Source organism: Pseudorca crassidens, chromosome X (assembly GCF_039906515.1).
Source record: "Pseudorca crassidens isolate mPseCra1 chromosome X, mPseCra1.hap1, whole genome shotgun sequence".
Classification (NCBI taxonomy): domain Eukaryota; kingdom Metazoa; phylum Chordata; class Mammalia; order Artiodactyla; family Delphinidae; genus Pseudorca; species Pseudorca crassidens.
The window spans coordinates 104,331,093-104,351,422 of record NC_090317.1 but is presented as its reverse complement, the minus strand read 5'-3'; the positions used below and the strand labels follow the sequence as shown (position 1 = coordinate 104,351,422).

The following is a 20,330-nucleotide window of genomic DNA, read 5'->3' as shown; positions in this document are numbered from 1 at the left end:
TATATATATATATATATATATACACACACACACAATATATATAAAATATCTGATTGGTAGGTTTTGAGTCTTTTAACACCAGCCCAATTCTATTATTGAATAAAGATCCCTCAAGATAGACCACAACTTAAATCAAGTATAGTGATTCTCAACTGGAGAAGGAGAAAGATCATTCCCCCTTGAGGATTCATCAAAATCCTAGATGAGGTTTCCTTAAACATTCCCTACTACAGACCATATTAAATTACTGATATTCTAGAGCGGTTGTTCCCAGAGTCGTGGTCCCTGTACCAGTAGCATTAGCACGTCTCTTTAGTGTCATGTTCAAAAACCTAGAGCACCTGATATATAATATATTTCAATAAACAATAAGTTGGTGAATATAGACTATGTGTGTGTAGTGTAAGCACCTGAAAATTAGTTTTTTTGATCATAATGTAAGTGCCTGACATTAAGCTTTTAATTGCCAAGGGATCCACTTCAAAGACATCATCTGGAATAAGCACGTTACCAGCTACATAACTAGATAAAGAGCCAGGCTGCCTCATCCATGCAAGTTCCACCTTTTAGAAAGCCCTGGTTGAGTTAGATAACTGACAGTTTGATTGACAGGATGCTTTTCTCTTCCAGTGCTTTAATTCCTGCTCTTATGTTTTAAATTCACCAATAAAGAGTGAACCCACAAAACCCTAGGTATCCCACCCTCGACCCTAATAAAGGCAGAACCCCAGGTTCTCCCTCTCTCTACCTGTGATGTCACTGCGTGGTCCCAGGCATGCCTTGTAACCTCCAGGACTTCTGAACAATAAACCTTGTTTTTTTTCAAAGTTCCCTGATGGTTGTGATGCTGAGATGCCTCTTGAAATCATAATAAAGAATCACAAGAGCCAGTCCAGCCACAATATTGACTCTACTCAAGGATTGTCTGTGGAGGCTCCCACAGGTGCTAAGGGACCAGGTGAGGGTCCCCAGCATTCCCAGACAATAGCATCATTATTGACAGGTTGAGACTGACCTGAAACAGGGTATTGCTGTCAAAGCATGTTTCCTTCAATACAAATGATTGTTTATAAAGGATAGGAACTTAATACACAGATGTAATTTTAAAAATATCTATTCACTGTCTGACATAATCACTGTAGGTAATTTTAATAACAGGAACATGTTCTAACTGAGAACTTGTTAAAAAAACAAAGTTCTTGGGGCCCCCATAGACCTACAGAATCGAAAACTCTGGTGGTGGGTTCTAGTAATCTATGTTTTAACAAGCCCTCGAGGTGATTCCGATGCAGTGCGCTGATGAGTGTGTGTGATATCAAACAACTCTACAAAAAAATGTAACCCACTTACATTTTCATTTTAGATGCAGATGTCTATTCCCTAAGTGTAAAGTCTAGGCTTCAGATTCAATTTTGCAGGAAGGATTGGTGGTGGGAGGGCAGTCTAATTGCTCTGTCACTGCCTACTGCTTTAAAACTACACATTTTTCAACCAGAAGTTGAATATTAACATGATTAAGCCGATACTCATTCTTAGCCCAACTGGCCCCAGCAACAATACAATTATTCAGGAATGGCATCGTGTTCTCTCTCACAGCCTGCATTCTCCACTCACACAATCTCCTTGGTCACTTGTCACCTGACAGGCCAAACTTCTTGAAGCATTCCATACTTCCACATGCAATTTTTGTTGCCTTCACCTTTCTTTAAATTGTCTTTGTGTGGACAACCTCAGATTAAATGTCACCTCTTTTCAAAAAGCTGTCCTTCTCTCCAAGCAATCAGTCATTCTTCCTTCTATGTTCCCATGGCACTTCTATTATATTAAGGGCCAAATTTTATTTTAATTATTTGTTTTTATCATTGTTTCTTCCTTCAGATGATAATCTCCTAGAGAAGAAAAATCATGTTTATTGTGCCTTTTTCAGGGTACAATATTATGCCTGCCACAGAGTTGGCACTCTATAGATATCCGTTGAATGTTGAAAGGTTATTTTAGCAACCATAATGCTCCAGTGGGACAGTACTAGAGTGCCAGCTGTTCTTCCCAAAATGAAAATAAATCACTAAAGTCAATATATGTTGTTTTGCTAGAAAGTTATATAGGGCCCTAAGACAGAATAAATCACATAACTAATGCATCTGCCTATTAGCTACAGAGAATTGTTTTTTGCTAGCAACAATCATGCTAATTGGTAAATATTTACATTTGCCAGCTGCACGTGCTTGCCACTGAGATCACTCCACATTACACAGGTACTGCAATTAACAATTCCATTTCTCTCATATTTCAGAACATAGAGCAAAACATGTATACCTTCTAAAACTAGCTAGAATTATTAAGAGCTCAGTAACAGTGGCTTGATAAAGAACAGCATATTTGTAAGAAAGATCTGCAATATAAACAATAAATTGTCTTTCATTGCAAACAGTGAGACCTATCACAATCCAATTTTCCTTTCACTAACTGAATGATATCCCTTGTTACTTGGATACTTCGCAAAGATTAGATTCAGGAAAACATTCAAGGGAATGGTCCTCAGTGGATCAGGCCATTAGCATAATTATCTCAATTGCAAACACAAACACATCATTCTAGAAGTCATCTTAACATCTAGTATAGATGTCAGGGAGCCCACATGCCCATAAAGCAATATTTTGTATTTCTCATCAAAGTATTTTAAATGAATATTTAAATTGTCTCTTACACAGAATAATTTGCTTATGACTAGTGGAAATAAAATTAATATTAATAAATAACAGTGTTCACAACTTACATGATGATACTGAAAATTAGATTACGTCACTCACCAAAATCTAGAATGTAAAAGTATTAACATTTAATGTGTTAAAAATCGTTCAGAAAGAATTAAAAGTCTTCCTCAACAATGGTTGAGTTTTAGGGTTATTAAACATTCAAAGGTAGGTTAAAGTCTCTGTTGGTATTGCAAACATTAAATATCTTCTGTTCTAAAGTTTTCAATGAACTCAAAATCCTTCTTCACTTCTCATAAAACCTATCAATTGTGTGACGTGTCCCAAGAAAAATGCAGCATTTTGTAGGTGGAGCAGTTGTCACAACAGCAACAGATATGGAAATATCATGGGGTTTAGACTCCAGTTTCCTGGGTTCCAGCTTCATCTCTTCCATTTACCTTGAGCAAGCCACCTAAATTTCATTTAGCTCATCCTGAATACTTATCTTATGAGGTCAGTGCAGCAACTAACCATAAAAGCATAACTCAATATCGTTATTAATGTGAGGATATACAGGAACAAAAAGTTCCTAATCTTCACTGTTTCCGAAATGAGGATTTCTGTAGTTTCCTGTACCAATGTTCATCTCTCCAAAACAACTGTAGCAAATAATTCAAGTGTTACCAAAGCATTATATGGGTTTATTATCATGATCCAGAGACCTAGCTCACTGCCTTTCATCCTCCTAGTGACCTAATTCTTTCTGATACCAAATAGTAGGGAGAAACAGGAAGCCAGGGACATAGCCGTCTGGGTCTGTTTATATCTATGGTGAACCTTCCATGACACAACAGCTCTGCTCTATTACTGATAGTCAGGCACCTTGTATGGTGGTTATATATAAATTTGTTAGTTACATATACATTTAGAACTGACACAGGGGAAAGGTACATACATATTGTTACCTCTTGCACTGAAACAATGTTTTGCTACTATGTTCCGGTATCTTCCATTTATATAATGAAACTGTTCATTTAACTTTAAACATATGACATGCTTTCTGTGTATGCCTGCGTGTTTGTGTGCATGTGCGTGTGCGTGTGTGTGTGTGTATTGAGAGCATGGATTGGCATAGAGTGTGGCAAGATAACGAAATATAAATACATGTTCTCCTAAGTCTCTATGGTACAGAGCTGTGTAAAGAAGCCTTGTTTACTGACTCACAATTTTAGTGTTAATCTGTATTATACTGTGCTCATTATGCTGGCTAGAACATAAATTATGGTGAATTCTTGGGAAAAGTATGTTACTTCAGCAGTTAATTCCGTCTCATGTTATTGTTATTGTGAGAGGGTGTGCCCAGTCTTTTAGGTATCGGCATATACTGGGTTGGCCAATAAGTTCATTCAGTTAATGAATACGTCATTCAATAAAGTTCTTGGTGAAAATGAAAAATGTCTTTTATTTTTACTTAAAACCCAACGAACTTTCTGTCCAACCCAATAGATTGCTGCAACGAAGACATAACATGTGTATCAGTGAAGACATTAACATATCATGAGCCCTTGAAAAGTTCACAGACAAAACCAATTACACATTTCTACTTCATCTAAGTCAAATATAAAGTTGTCTACCACTTTTGGAAGAATTAGAGAAAGGGAAGTTAGAGGATGGAAATAAAGTTAATCACTAAATCCAGAGTAGGATCAAAACCATCACATAACTCACTGGGAGACAGTTTAAATCTTTCAATTGATCTAGTAGTAAATATTTTTTCCCACAAATTGCTTTTTCTCTAACACAAACATCAAGCAAGTTTTATGACAAAACTATTGTTGGTCATGATTTCAAAAGTGTACTTTCCTTAAATGCTTCTTTGAATGAACCTGTGTGAATGAGCAAGATTTTTAAAATGTGAATTATATTTGTGGTACAGTAAACACTAAACTTTTTTTAGGATTATAAAATAGCTATAAATTACAACAAGAGAATGAATATTTACCTTGAATTAATCTTACCTAGCAATGGCTTTGTGTTTATGTGGAGATAAATATAGCTTGCTTATCTTTATAGAATAGATGTGATAAATCACATTCTAGTAAAATTTTTGGAATCGAAGGTTAATAGAAGACTTATTTTGAAAAACAGATACGGCCTATTTTAAAATAGTACTGGGAAAGTGAAAAATCAGTTGGATTTACCACAAAGATACATTAAGCTTCAAATGACACAAAGTGATATGGCTATATTTAATCATATTTTCCCCTTAAATTATCCCTTATGTAGCTTTACAAAATAACAAGAAACTAACTTTGCTGTATCCCTGTACTTTATAAATATTATACAAAAGTGTGTGTGTATATATGCCTCACTGATAAACCTTTTTACCTCATCATATTCATTTTTATTGTTGTGGTATGTGTTTCTCTTTGTCCAATTTACCACAGAGACAGATGATAATTTTTCATTGCCTTTTCTCTCTTTTTAAAGCCACCCTCAACATCCTCTTTTTCATTCAGAACTTTCCACTTTTCTTAAATTTAGCATATATTTAATTATCTGTACTACTGAACCAAAATGTATGTATTATACAATATTTATTTAGTGCACTAGTAATGATCAATGGGGTTATAAAGAAAACACACATTCCTGACTTCAATGGGTTCCCATTTTCTCAGCCTGGAGTGTCTTGCTCTTTGATGCTCCTTTCTTTAGGGTCTCTCAATCAGTAGAACTCTCCTCATAAAGGTTTCTAGATTCACTCTAACTCAGAGTACTGCTTTCTCTGACCACCCACAGACTACTTAGTGCTACTCCATTTAGCAATTATTCAACATCTCCCAAATATGCACGTTGCATGAGATCAGAAGATTCAGCTTAAACTAATTTGGTGCCTCCTACAGGCCTTGACTACTGCTCAATTCCATGTAGTGATGAAATAAATACATGTCAAATGACATATCTCACAGTTATGTTTATCTTTTGATATCACCAAGTGGCTTAAACTGAATCAATCAGCTTTCTCTGCTCATTATCTTCGAAAGCATCTAGATAAAATTTAGTCATGTACCTGAAGTCTTGACAAGAAAAAATTTAGGTAACATGGAAAATATATTTTTCAGGTCTCTAAATGAAAAATCAACACATATACACACATATAAATTTTATCTCTAAATATTTTCCCTCTGTCTTTATAAATATTTCTTTATATTCCTGATACCTCGGGTGTGCCTAAATAAGCAACTTCGGTATTTGAAAGAATGGTGACTCTCTTGATCCAACTGTAATAGGTTTAGGGAGAACACTTAAAAATAAATGAAATAAGTGGGAGTTGAACTGCGGCGGCGGTGGGGGAAAGTTGGGGAAAAAACAGTAAATGCACTCATGCATATGATTATTCCACAGCTTTTAAAATAGGGGTGATCATTAGGGTAAGGAAAAATTGCTCTAAGACAGTGCCCACAATGTATTCATAGAAGATAGGGTATCAAACTACTGTTTGTATATTAGCACATAAATTGTGGTAAACAACACTTGGAAATGTCCATGTATAGAGGGTGATGATCAATTTAGATCTGTGGGAATGAGAATTCACAAGTGTTTATCATGTTTACACATCTTACTAAAATAACTCATTGGTTTAATTCAAAGACAGTATTATGTTAAATTATTATTATGAAAAACTCTCTTTACAATTCTGATTTGTTGGTAGATTTCTTTGAAAGCTTTTATCTATGGTCTGCTACAAAGTTCTGAAATTAAGAAAATTTTAGTGAGGCTACTAGATATAGCAGTTAAACCATATACACACAACCAATAAATCTTCTGAGAATTATGAATTCCTATCCTAAATATTTCCGAGTTTGTTTTTCATTTATTCTTCTTCATTTGTGTTGTTATAATTTATTCTTTTTTATTAATTCTGCCCCACTTAGTTAAAAAAAGTTGAGATTTTAAAAACATGTGTTTCATTCCTATGTTTGCTTAAAGTTCTGTAATAGCAATTTATTAATTAACTCAGTAAGTAAATATAAATGAAATTTGATTAGTTAAAATTCAGTAACTTTACTTCTTGCCAATACACTAAAGAGCACCTGGCAATATTCTGCTATCAAATACCACAAAGAATAGATGACACTCTAAAACCTTTTGTAGTAGTAAAGGGAACACTTCTTAGACTGCATCTCCCAGTGGACTGTTTTGGATCCATTACCAAGATTATTACATAGTGAGACAGACCCATGGAGAGAGTAATTTATATATATATTTATATATATATATATATATATATTTATATATATATATATATATATATATACACACACACATACATACATACATATATTAGGAGTGTCAGGCACTGCGCTAGAAATTTTCACATATAGTGCCTCTTTTAATCATCACAATAACTTGCAAAATAACCATTATCACCATTTTGCCTCTCTTAAAGCCTTGCATATAGGGTCCATATTTTATTAGCTTTATACTCCCACTCTCTGGATTTGATTTATTATACAGGTGCACACACACACACACACACACACACACACACACACACAAATACACAATAGAAGGATGAGGAAACTGACTTACAAAGCATTTGACTGATTTACCCAAATCCAAAATCATTAAATATAAATTAAGTCTCTCTAACCTTGAAATCCACATAAACCTTCTTAATATTGCACTCTTAAGGTAAGAATATTTCACTGTGTTCATATAAAAATTATCTAGAATTGTGTTATTGATCATGAATTAGTTGCATTTGCAAAATAAATAAATATTGAGTGTGGACTGATGCTTACAGAAAAAGAGAACCAACTTATAATCTTAAATTACTTCACACATGCTCTAAGTGATAGAGGCCAAATAGCCTATCAGATTTTCTTGAACTTTGTATACATCAAGAACGACCAAGAGAATAATCATTTTCAGAACAATAAAAATTCCTCATATCTTCTTCTAGTGCATGACATATACTAGCTACTTGATGGAAGACTGCTGTTAAAAATCCTCTGATGACTGATGTTGTTAAAGAAACTCACATTATCAAGAAGAACCAAAGATACATTTTATCAAATTAAATAATTTCTTTTTACCATGTATTCTGCTGCTTCTTCCTTAATTAAAAGTCAACATAATATTCCCAGATTTGCACAGCTAAAGTAAAAAGACTATGAGAAAAAACAATATGGACATTTAAATTGCACAGATACATAGTTCATTTTGAAAATTCAGCATCACACATTAACAGAGGAGCAATAAAATGTCCTTACCTTAGAAAATTGTGCATTTATCCATTTTGTGAATGTTTTCTTTTGAACATCTTCTCTTTCATCTACAATGTAAAAAATATATATAATATATAAAGAGCTAAGAAGCAACTCTGGATATCACTTATATTTTACAACCAAAATAACTTTTCAGTTATTATGCATTTGTCTATTATTTCTTCTGAAAAACTATTCCTGAGCTTTTCCTCCTGCCCCTCTCCCCAGTCCATGAGGAAATTATTTTTCCCTCCTTTGTAATACCTACATACTCTAACACAGGCTGCTAACATAGCCTCTTCCCATTACAGGAGAGGTTTCCTGATGATCAGGAGCATGGCTTAGTTATCTCTGTACCCCAAAAGAGCTTCGCAGAATTCATGCTTCTAAAAATTATCTCTTTTTTCCAAAGCTGGAAGTTAGTATTGAGCCAAATGGACAGGAAAATCATCAATCTTGATTTATTAAAATGCTTCTTTGATGCTGAAGCCTATCTTTAAATTACGGCAAATGCAACCATATTGGTCAATGTTGAATAAACGAGTGCATGTGAGAGAGATTTAAAATTGAGAGATTTCATATTTTATTTACATGGGTCAAAAGAACCCTTATTGAAATGCCCTCATAAAATAACCTCATTTGCTCTCATATTACTTTTCAGTAGTAAATCTCCAATGCTTCTGAAAACAGAAGATATACAGTAAACAATCATTTTCCTATGACAAATGTATATATGCATTAAGATATCTGTTTATCTTTAAAGCATATTATTAATCCATAAGTAGATACTCTTAAGCAATGTAAGAGATAATAGTGGAAAAATAATAAACCTAACACTGTTTTCTTAGATGAGAAAATGTCATTTAGCATCACAAAATACTTCTTTCTTATTTGTGTTACTCCCACAAGCTACTATGTATGGTCAAATATCAACATTATCCATACAGTATAGGATACAGGATAGCTATAACATAGAAGTCTTTCCTTTGTTGACAAGTGTGAATAAATAAAAATAGATACTACTAGTTTTCAAACCTAATCTAGCCTCTTTTGAATATTAGTTCCATAAATTCAATACTACCCTTCGTATAAAGATAATAAAAAATAAACAGAAGTTCAGATGATCAAGATTTAACCATTTTCACTAACTTGCTCTATAGGAAGACTGGTCTGTACATCTATTTCTCAATGACATACACATATATTCCTAAAAGTTAATAACCTTATTTGCAATTCCACTTATTTTTTCTTACATGTGCATACATATCCTATCTGTCAGGCATGGGAGAGTAAACGAGTTATCTGAAAGCATTCATTCAGAGGTTTCTAAAACATACCCAATCATCTTCACCAAAAGCTGAATAGGAGGACATTTTGAAGAGATTTGTTCCAGATGCTTTTAAATGAAAAGTGGGTAGTAAAGCAATTATTTTTATTGTTTTTGATTATATGTACAAAGCACAAGTTTTAGATAGGTCTTGAAGGCAGAAGGGAAACCTTAACATTATGTGCAAAATATTATGTATCTGCTGTGTAAATGGCACTAGATGTGAGCTTCATCATATAAACGCCTTCACTAAACGTCCTCTCATACCTCTTTTGCTTTCAATGCAAGAAAAATGTGCCTTCAATGAATTACCTGCTAATGTTTTATTTTAGTATAGAAATATTTATTTTCTTTAACATGACAAATATTAATATTTTTATTATAATTATAAGATGTAACATTTATTATTACCTTATTCACAAAGCTGTTTTACATATATCATCTCAATCAATCCATATGTAATTTACCATTTTATACCTGAAGAAAATACAGGCTCAGAGGGAATAAAGCTGATAAGTGACAGAGATGACCTTGCTATGGATTATTTGAATCAAAGTCCACGGCTTTTCACAGTGACCAGTTTACATTATAACTGCATAGATAATATGGAATGCTAGAAGGTGATCAGAGTCACAAAAGGTGAACATACTACCACAAATACAAAATAACCATGAATTTAGAGCCTCTATTTTGAACAACCCAGGGGGTTCCATTACACTATAACCTATGTGAATGACATCCTGGAATTTTATAGTGCAAAACCTGCATGTCTGCATGGATTTATCCAGAAGTGAAAACTGAACCTTCTTTATGATGCCGGATGATTTGTTAGTTAATATTTTATATAATAATGCTCCTATATTTGCTAATTAATATTTGGTGTTTTGCTTTTTGTCATATATTAATATGATGAAATTTTTTTTTTTTTTTGCGGTACGCGGGCCTCTCACTGTTGCAGCCTCTCCTGCTGTGGAGCACAGGCTCCAGACGGGCAGGCTCAGTGGCCATGGCTCACGGGCCCAGCCGCTCCGCGGCATGTGGGATCTTCCCGGACCGGGGCACGAACCCGTGTCCCCTGCATTGGCAGGCGGACTCCCAACCACTGTGCCACCAGGGAAGCCCCGAAAATATTTTAACATACAAAAAATCACCAAAAGTTTTGTGTCTGTACATTACAATCCCCCAAAACATGTATTTTACTTAGCCACAGTAATATTCTTTTTTTCACTTATTTTATCATAAATATCACATGCGCTGCCCTTTCATTTTGTTTGGTATTAGAGATTCCATCATAATGAACATCTTTACGCATTCTTTTTCAGCTTCTGCTATATAATAGCCTTAGAAGAAATTACTGGGTCAACGTTATGGAAACTTTTATGGCTTTTACTAAATATTGTCGTATTGCTTTCCCAATGGTCATACCAATTTTTAGTGGTACCAGAAACAATGAGGTTATGCTGTTGAGAAGAAGTTTTTTGCTTGTATTTTTAGACAAATGCTGTTTTATTAGATACAAGGAGAGAGCTGATGCTTGTTTCAATTTGAATCTGTTTGATTACTAATGAAATAGAACACAATTTATAATTTATTTATTCTGTATGTTTCTACTTTTGTCAAAATACAAAAGTAGAAACATACTTTTTACGTTTAAAAAAACATAAAAAGTTTATATCTTCTGCTCATGTATCTTGAACACTTGATAAATTAATTGGAATGAGGTCATAAATTAGTAGTTTTTAAACATTTCAAGACATGGACTCCATCTGATAAAAATAATGATCATTTTCTACAGAAATAAATGCCTATACAGACATATTTACATACAGTTTTATGGGGTTCACTGATATCCCTGCAAAAGATTCCTATTACCATGAAATCCAAGTTAAGAATCACTATTGTAAATTAAGCTACTTACTCATAGTCAATGAATGAATATATGTTCCCAAGTGGTCCTATTTTTTTTTCAATTTTTGTTTCATTTATACTATGCTAAAAGTTTATACTTTTATATATTTGAATCTATTTCTACTGTAATTTCTCAAATGACTTAAAATTTGATCATTTAAACATGATCAGCTATATATCCATAGTTAATCTAAAACTGATACACATAAACCTATAAATATATAAATTGTTATCAAGCTTATAGAGACTATTTCAATACTTTAATAAAATATATGTTGCTGTCGACACACAGTCTATAGTAAGAGATATTAATGTGAAATCATCAACAAAGAGAATGAGAAAAGAATAAAGTGAAATCTGTTTTATTAGGAAGTGATTATCTATGAACTCCTGTTTAATCATTTAAAGAAGCACATATTCTATTTCATTTCCTCGAGGGTTTGTTTATGACTGATTTTCTTTTACTAATAAAAATATGCCTGAGTATAACAATGTGAGAAGCAAGGAAGAAAAATCTCTCTTAGATAAATTTACTTGAAAACCGTTCCCTGGAGATATCAAAGAGTGAAGAACTACTACTTCATAACTTGCAAAAAGTGAGGAACATTTTTTTTTATTCTCTCTGTGGGGAAAGCCGTATAAAATTCCCTTTCTGCCATACATAAAAACTATATTTCATCTCAGAATCAATTAACCCTTTCTAATAAAGTCATTTTTTATTCAATAAATCTGGTCCTTCATATTTTCTAAGATTAGTGCAAAAACCTTTTGCCCTGTTATTTTTATATTCCTGAGACCCTCAACCCCCTATAAATGTGGGATAATTAAATTGGGATATTAATGATTCACAAGAGTGAGGTACTGCACAAAAATGATATGGGCAAACTGAGAGAACACGAAATCAGGGCAATAGGCCTCAAGTTACATTGCAGGACTTATTAGAATGGTGGCCTTTATCTGTGAAATGAGGGTATTAATTGCCTTTTAACTCATGGAGCTGTTGTTAAGATGTAATGAAATCATTTATTTATGCAATAATTTATAGAACAATTGTATACAGAATGCTTAGTATATGCTCGTCACTGTACTAATTACCCAGAAGATAAACAAGACTCATCTTTACCAAAGTTCACGGTATAGTAGAAAATAGACATATCATGGGTAAATATTAAACATTTTATATAATTAAGGATACATATGTTCAAAGGGTACTATGGGAGCACAAAGAAAGGGATATGTAGCCGCATGGATGTTAGGGAAGACATTTTCTGGAAGGTGATGGCTAGGTTTAATCTAGAAAGATGAGCAAAAATAAGGAAAGAAAAAAGGTGCAAAGGGAAAGATGAATCTTTCTGAGGAGATAGCAAGAGCAAAGGCAGGGAGGTAAGAAACCAAAAGAGCATGCTCTTCATTATACACAATTCAGTTTTCTTGCACTCTAAAATGTGAAGAGGAGGAGAGCATGGGATAAAATTATAAAGGGAGTTGACAGTGAGATCACGGGAAGTCTCCATGATATGACCCCTTATATACTATCACATAAGGCAACATGAGTGAAAGTATTTAAAAATGGGGAAAAAAAAACCCACCTAGTTATAAGAACACCAAGAATTATCCTCATTACACAGGGCAGTTAATAACAATCTGTGCCAGAAAAACATTTTAAAAAATGTCATTTCCTTGGGTGCTAGTTAATATGTTAACTGAAGATTCTCATCACTTAAGTTACCCAGAAAATATGTTTAGGAGGAGAAGGAAATATTAAAGTTGAAAACAGTTTACAAATATACATAGGGAAGAAAAACGAAGGAATATGAGTTTATTTCACCTTAAAGAGCAAACTATTAAGTAATGTGTAAGAGTTAATTAGGGTCAGTCCATTCTCTGCTTCCACCAAAAATGAGAAAAAAAGAAATGTGAGATACGGAAGACTAATGGTAAACATTAGATAGGATTATGTGATACTGTGGAACATTATGAAGGAAGGCTCCAAACTCAGGACATATTTAGAAAGTGGATTTACCATGTTAATAATGCTACAAAATGGCAATGCAAAGTGGAGAAGAGTAGAATGGAAAATGACATGAAAAATGCTTCCATTATATCTGAGTCATAGCTTTTGATCATAGGATTATAGAATGCTAGCGCCGAAGGTGACATTCATGATCATTTTATAATGAGGAGGTCTAAACTAATTAAATTACTGTATAAAGAAGGGAAAAACAGTGTCAAAGAGGTTTCCTCATTTCCCACTCACTGGACAGTCAGTGTAATACAGTTTTCACTGCTCATCATCCTATAAAAGTTTTTCTTAATAACATCACCTATACCCTTTCTAATTTCCAAGACAGTGACTGTCTGGATTATAACTGTCTTTCCAGCACTAAGCATTGAAAGTGTTACACAGTAGAGCTCAATAAAGGTGTTCTTAAGTTAACGAAGACCAAATTTACTTTTCAGACCTCTTCTCATTTTTCTTCTCTGCAGATATTCATTCTGTTAACCTGTGGTAGAGAGAGTAATGGTCCCCCAAAGATGTCCACATCCAATCCCCAGAATCTGTGAATAAGTTTTATTAAAACTTGTTTTAAAATAGGTTAAATTTAAATTATTTTAAAACTCTTTGTTAAGGCAAAGAGAATTACAGTTGCAGATGGAATTAGATGTGCTAATCAGCTCATTTTGGATAGGGAGATTATCCTGGGTTATCTGGGTGGGCCCAGTGTAATTGCAAGTGTCCTTGAAAGGGCAAGAGGGAGGCCCAAGGGGGCGAATCAGAGAGATGGCAGAATGAGAAGGACTTGGCCCAATGTTGCTGGTTTTGAAGATGGAGGAAGAGCCTCTAGAAAATGGAAAAGACAAGGAAAGAGATTCTCCCCAGGAGGCTCCAGAAGGCACACAGCTCTGCTGGCCCTTAATTTTAGCCCACTGAGGCCAATTTCAAACTTCTGACCTGAAGTTCTGAAGAACTGTTCGATTATAAATTTGTGTTATTTTAAGCCACTAAATTTGTGGTAATTTTTATAGCATTAATAGGAAACTATTACATAACTTTCCTCTTTATGACTATTACTTCAAGCAAGAAATACATACTGATATCTACTAGGTGGTAGAAATTCAACTGTGTAAAAGATAAAGTTCCTACACTTTTGGCCTCAGAGCACAGTGAGAGAAACATACCCTAAAATGAATAGACAGTAGATACACAGATAAGTTCCCAATAGGGAAAATACATGGTTTCCTCATAAGCCTATAGGAAGGGAACTAACCTGAGAAACTCAGTGCTTCCTTGATGAAATGACACCTTAGCTGAGTTCTGAATGTTAATCAAGAGTACAGAAGCAGACAAGGTGGAAAAGAACTCCAGACAGTAAAAAGAGCAGGTGCAACTATCAGTATGTGAGAGACAGAACATGGTCCTTTCACAGAACTAGAGATAGAGGACAAACGTGGCAGAGATGACTCTTAAAAAAAAAGAAATAATCATCAGCCTAATTATAAAGAGCCTTAAACTGTAGCTAGACGGCAGTTAGAAACCAAACCAGAATTTTAATTAGGGGAGGGGCAATATAGGTTTGTTTTTAGAAATGGATTTCACAGTATGGACAATATATTGGAAGAGGTTCCTGGAAACGAGACCAATTAGCTGGTTATAACTGAAATCCATGTGAGAAGTGATGATGGTCTGTATTGGTGATGGGACTGGAGAGAGGTAAATGCAGGCAAGATGTATTTAATAGGTATTACTGATAAGAACTAACTATTAATTAGTGTGAAGGTAGTGAACTGCGGAGAGGTAGAGCCAATCATATTACTCAAATTGGAGGCTAGAGATCTCAGGAAGAAGAGCCCTGGGTCTGTATATATAGTGAGGAATGGAAAGAATTGGGAAATACTGAGTTTGGGGTGTTTTGAGACAAGAAGGATATGGGTAGTAGGTAGTTTGATACAGGAGCCTGAAGTGCAAGAGATAAATCTGAGTTGAAAATAAAATGTGGGAGTTCATATATATGGAATTTAAGGGAAAAAAATGTCATGAAGAACCTAGGGGTAAGACGGGAATAAAGACACAGACCTACTAGAGAATGGCCTTGAGGATACGGGGAGGGGGAAGGGTAAGCTGTGACAAAGCGAGAGAGAGGCACGGACATATATACACTAACAAACGTAAGGTAGATAGCTAGTGGGAAGCAGCTGCATAGCACAGGGAGATCAACTCGGTGCTTTGTGACCGCCTGGAGGGGTGGGATAGGGAGGGTGGGAGGGAGGGAGATGCAAGAGGGAAGAGATATGGGAACATATGTATATGTATAACTGATTCACTTTGCTATAAAGCAGAAACTAACACACCATTGTAAAGCAATTATACTCCAATAAAGATGTTAAAAAAAAATGTGGGAGTTACAAGCCAACCGGCATGTAGTAACTGAAGCCCCTATAGTAAATGATATTACTAGAAAGAGTGCACAAGCTTTCTGATCTTCTGAAATATCACTGATTCCTGGTTCTCCTTCCAACACAAGGGCTGTCTCGTAATCTGTTTCACTGATTTGTTAGCCTTTCATCCCAGAAATGTTGGCATTCTCCAAGGGTTCTAGCTATCCTTTGTATCTTCTTGCCTTGGTCTATTATGCTTATTCTTCCTAAGCAAAGAAACTTCCTCTCCCTCCCTAACCACCACTGTATGTTGACACTGAAGATACCTAAAGCTATATTTTTCACTTTGATTAATGTCCTGATCTTCACACTGACATAGCTGACTCTAGTTTATACCTCTACTTAGATGTCCTGCAGGTACCTTAACAATATCATTCATCTTCCCAAATAAATTCATGTATCCTACTCCTCCTGCCAATTAATGGCCCCGTCATCCATCTAGTAACGAAATAAGTAACTCTTGAGTTATTATGCAAGTTTGAAAAATGCTTGCCCTGAGGTTAAAAGCCAGATATAAGGGGCTTCACGATTTGACTCCAAATGCTTTTCTAAACTTAGTATCTGTCATGCCTGTTGGCACTCACACATACCCCTTACCCCTCGGCACACATACCTACCAGGTCTACCCTAGCCACACAAGCCAAATGTCTCCATGAATAAGCCACACACTTTCTCACGTGCAGTCCCTTGTTCATGCACTCACTGGAATGTGACCTGAGAACTCTCACTCTTAAGATCAAGTTTAAATGTCAAGTTCAAATGTGAACTTAAGATCAAGTTCAAATTATGTCCTTGACAGAAGTCATCAATCAATTCTTCTGATATATACATACACTTCAGCATTTTTCAAACTGTATCATTAGTATATGGGTGTGTGTGCATGTGTGTGTATGTGTGTATACACACACACAAATACTTTACTCTCTTCTATAAAGCACCTCACATACCACCTATCACCCCCTATATGTGACCACACTTAGATGGGAGGACTATTATGTCTTTGTAATTCCTGGCACTCAATACGGTATCTTCAAGCACAAATACGTACTTAATAAGAATTGATTGACTAAATCAAATGATTAATTATTCCATAATTAAATCCCACAACTAATGAGTCTCGAGCCAATGTTCTTTCCCTCCACTTTGCTCAAACTGCTCTGTTAATTATAAACTTTGTCTTAATCATCACTTCATTTCCAAAAAAATTCATTGTGCACCCACTAGGTATAAAATCACTTTTCAGTATCTTCTCTCAAAATTTGGTATTTGGATTGAAGAACTTATTTTCATCACAATGTAGAATGAATAATAGAGATAGAGAATATTTATTGCAAAAAATATGCCTTGATTTTTCTGGGTGAATTTCATTCTGGAGTATGATGAAATTGCCCTTTACTTCATCTTGACTGTTGTGGCTTCTAATACAAAGTAAGATGCTATGGATGACCTGTCTGACCCTTTACCTCTCCTGTAAATGTTACTTCTTTCTCATGTAGGTCAACCTCTTTTTATTGTAGGGAGTTGATAGATCCAGATAATAATTTGAACAGCTGTGTCAGCTCATATCACATAAAAGTTCCCTCCCATCCCCTGGCATTTAATCATAACATTTATGCTATATTAGCAAACTGCAGTTATGGCCAGAACCGTACATAATCACACAATTGCATATTCATAAAAATAATCAGTAACACCATATGTATTGAAAACCCAATGCAAGAATTGTAGAAACATGTTGATGATGGTTATAGAAGTTATCATGAAATAGGCCTAATTAACAATGAGGTAGAAGTATCATATTCAAATTGAAGAGAAAATCAGAACTCCAAGAGTGTATGAAAAGGAGTAAGTGGCATGAGTTAGAAAAGGGAGTGCCATGTGGTAGGTGGTGCAAATTGTTCATTCTTGTTCCCTTCAAATTCCATGCTGACACCAAGAATATGTCTCAGCTACAGTATAGGTCAGTGGTTAAACACATTTGCTCCAGCAGCAAGTAGCTTGGCTTCAAACCCCAGCTCCACTTCTCACTAGCTGTAACCTTAGACAAGTTTCTTAACCTGTCTGTGTCTCATCACATCCATCTGTACCATGAGAATAAAAACACTGGTACAGAATTGTGAAGATGAAATGTGACAGACATATTAATAATGAAAACTTAAAGAAAAAATACAGAGAGAAAACCTATAAAACTTTATTCCTGGTTATACCACTACTTCCTGTGGGCCATCTGTATAAATTATATTATCTTTTAAAACAGACACAATTTCTAGGTGGGAGTCATGTTAACAATTAGTAATATTTTTATAGTATTTACAAGTGTGCAGCAATTAGAGTTTTCTTGATTTGAAAGATAAAGAAAGAATATGAAATTGTATTAGTATAAATTATACCTTCTCATGACCAGAAGAATGAAATTTGTTTAACAATAATGGGAATAATGAATAACTCTGTGGTGCATTATAATTTACAAAGTCAGTTCAAATAGCTCATCTTGTTTGAACACAAATATGTGAACACAAATATGTAGACTTTCTGTGGGTAAAAATAAGTTACTATTAATTGGTATGCAGACTTAAAATATACTTTAGTAGTGTGTCATGAAAAAGATCACTTATTTTTGTTAAAAATAATCACGGACTAATTATGGCAGAATAAATCAAAATAGATCAAGGTCTCTTATGTAATTTAGAGGTGAAATTAAATATTTGGGTACTGTGGCAGAATCACTAACTAGATACCTGCTCTCATACCTCAGCCTAGTCAGTTTTAAAGTAATCTATCTACCAGAAAATTAAAAAATACATTATTCTATGGTATATATTTACCTATCTTAAAGGATTGTAAAATAGTTCTTTTCAAATAAAAAATAAAGCAATCAGCTAAATGTGCACAACAGTCATTTCCAAATGTCTGTATCAGTGAGATACGTTACAAACAGACAAAGGCTCAAACACAGAGTCCTTTTTTGGGTGCATTACGAAGGGATATTTAAATCACAAGGTACATCTGCTAAACTTGCACTATAAAGGTTAAGAAAATGGTAGAGTAGATATAGCTCGTGTCTCATGCTTTATTTTCTTGGCCCAACCCTGAATCTACCTGTCACTGTGAACAGATTCTGTGGATACTGAAGATTTCCCACCTCAAGCATTTGCATCTCTCTGCATCTTGGCATTAGGGCTTTTCCCCATTCTAGGAGAATCTGGTAAGCCCATCTGCAGGGCAGCGCAGAAGTGACAGAGATTTAATTTCTCCAGGTGCAGTCCTCAGGAAATGAGGGACAGAAATCTATGGATAAAACCCCAGTAGACCAATTGTTGGCCATGTTCTCTCAGGTTCCTCAAGGGTTACACAGGACATTGAACTCAGAATGGCCCACAGTGGCCCCTCTACTGTCTGTTCTCCTTTCCCTCACTCACTTTGCCTATCCCTCCCTTATGATACTGGGGATCATTTCTCAAATGAACCACCTGCACTAGTACTTGTTTGAGTCAGCTTTTTGAGTAATGCAAACTAACCCACATGGGTATTGGAGCTAAATTACTTCACTTGGTTGTGTACTAGCTTCGTCTTAGGCATCTCAAGCAACACGAAGCCTCAGTTTTCTGGTCTGTTAAATGTAAATAACCACAGTAACAAACTCTTAGTTTTTTTTTTGTTTTTTTTTTTTTTTTTGACAAAGTATCCTGTAAAGCATTAAGTGTAGTCTCTTAAGCAAAAATATAGTATAAAATAGGAGTCAATATAATTATTATTCCTAACTATGTATTTAATTGCATTAAAAGTTTGTGAGCAGGTAGGTAGATCGGATTATTTGTTCATGATTCATTTTTCCCTTTCCCTGCTTGCCATAAATCACCCTTGGTGGATTATACTTTCCACCTCACCGATGTGGGCCTTGTCATGTGTTTTGACCTGACCAATGAAACATGGGCATACCTGACAGCGTATCAGTTCTGAGCTAGGGACTAAAGAATCATGATGTATTTTCACTCCTCTTGGCAATTCTTCCCTTTGCCAATGGAAATCCTGCCTCATGTAGACTATGTTCCCAAAAGGGGATACATACATGGAACTGACCTGAATCCAATACAAAGATTGAAGCAGACACAGGAATAAGAAATAAACGTCTGTTCTTGTAAGTCACAGAGATTTAGATTTTTTTTTCTTTTTACAGAGCAATATCCTAGAATAATGCTGACTAACGTAGCAGGTAAATTGTAAATGTGTCCTATAGAATAAAATACACAATAGCAGTATATATAACATCCTCATTTAAAATAGAGAGATTTGTATTCGACTGTTTAAATCTAAATTTAATATAAACTGATGTATGGGCTTTACATCAAGTATTTAAAATTTTCTAAAAGTCTTCTATTTAGAATATATTATCTTTTCTTTCTCAGTCTTTCTCCTTACCATATCATTCACAGTTTAAACATCAATGCAAGCATGTTTTTCTTATACATGGTCAACTATGAGCATAGATTGAAATCAATCTAGAAGATGATTTATAGGGAGAGTATGTCCTAAGGAAATTCACTGGATGACTGCAACAGCAACAGTCAGTAGGAGACTGCTCAATTATACCTTGTGCCAAATACAGAAAGCACTTAAAACAGAAATAAAGAGTAATCGTTCATTCCTTCTTCACCAAATATGGAAATCTTAAGCCAGTGTTTGTGAAAGATC

General features: G+C 34.7%; 1 protein-coding gene across 2 annotated transcripts in view; it reads right to left on the bottom strand.

Moving 5' to 3' along the window:
• DMD (dystrophin) overlaps positions 1-20,330 on the bottom strand; it is a 2,128,065-nt gene that overhangs the window by 1,946,225 nt on the left and 161,510 nt on the right. For both annotated transcript variants that reach the window (XM_067723245.1, XM_067723244.1), the window contains exon 2: positions 7,973-8,034. In XM_067723245.1, coding sequence (XP_067579346.1) covers positions 7,973-8,034 — 62 coding nt within the window. The remainder of the gene's footprint in view (positions 1-7,972; positions 8,035-20,330) is intronic.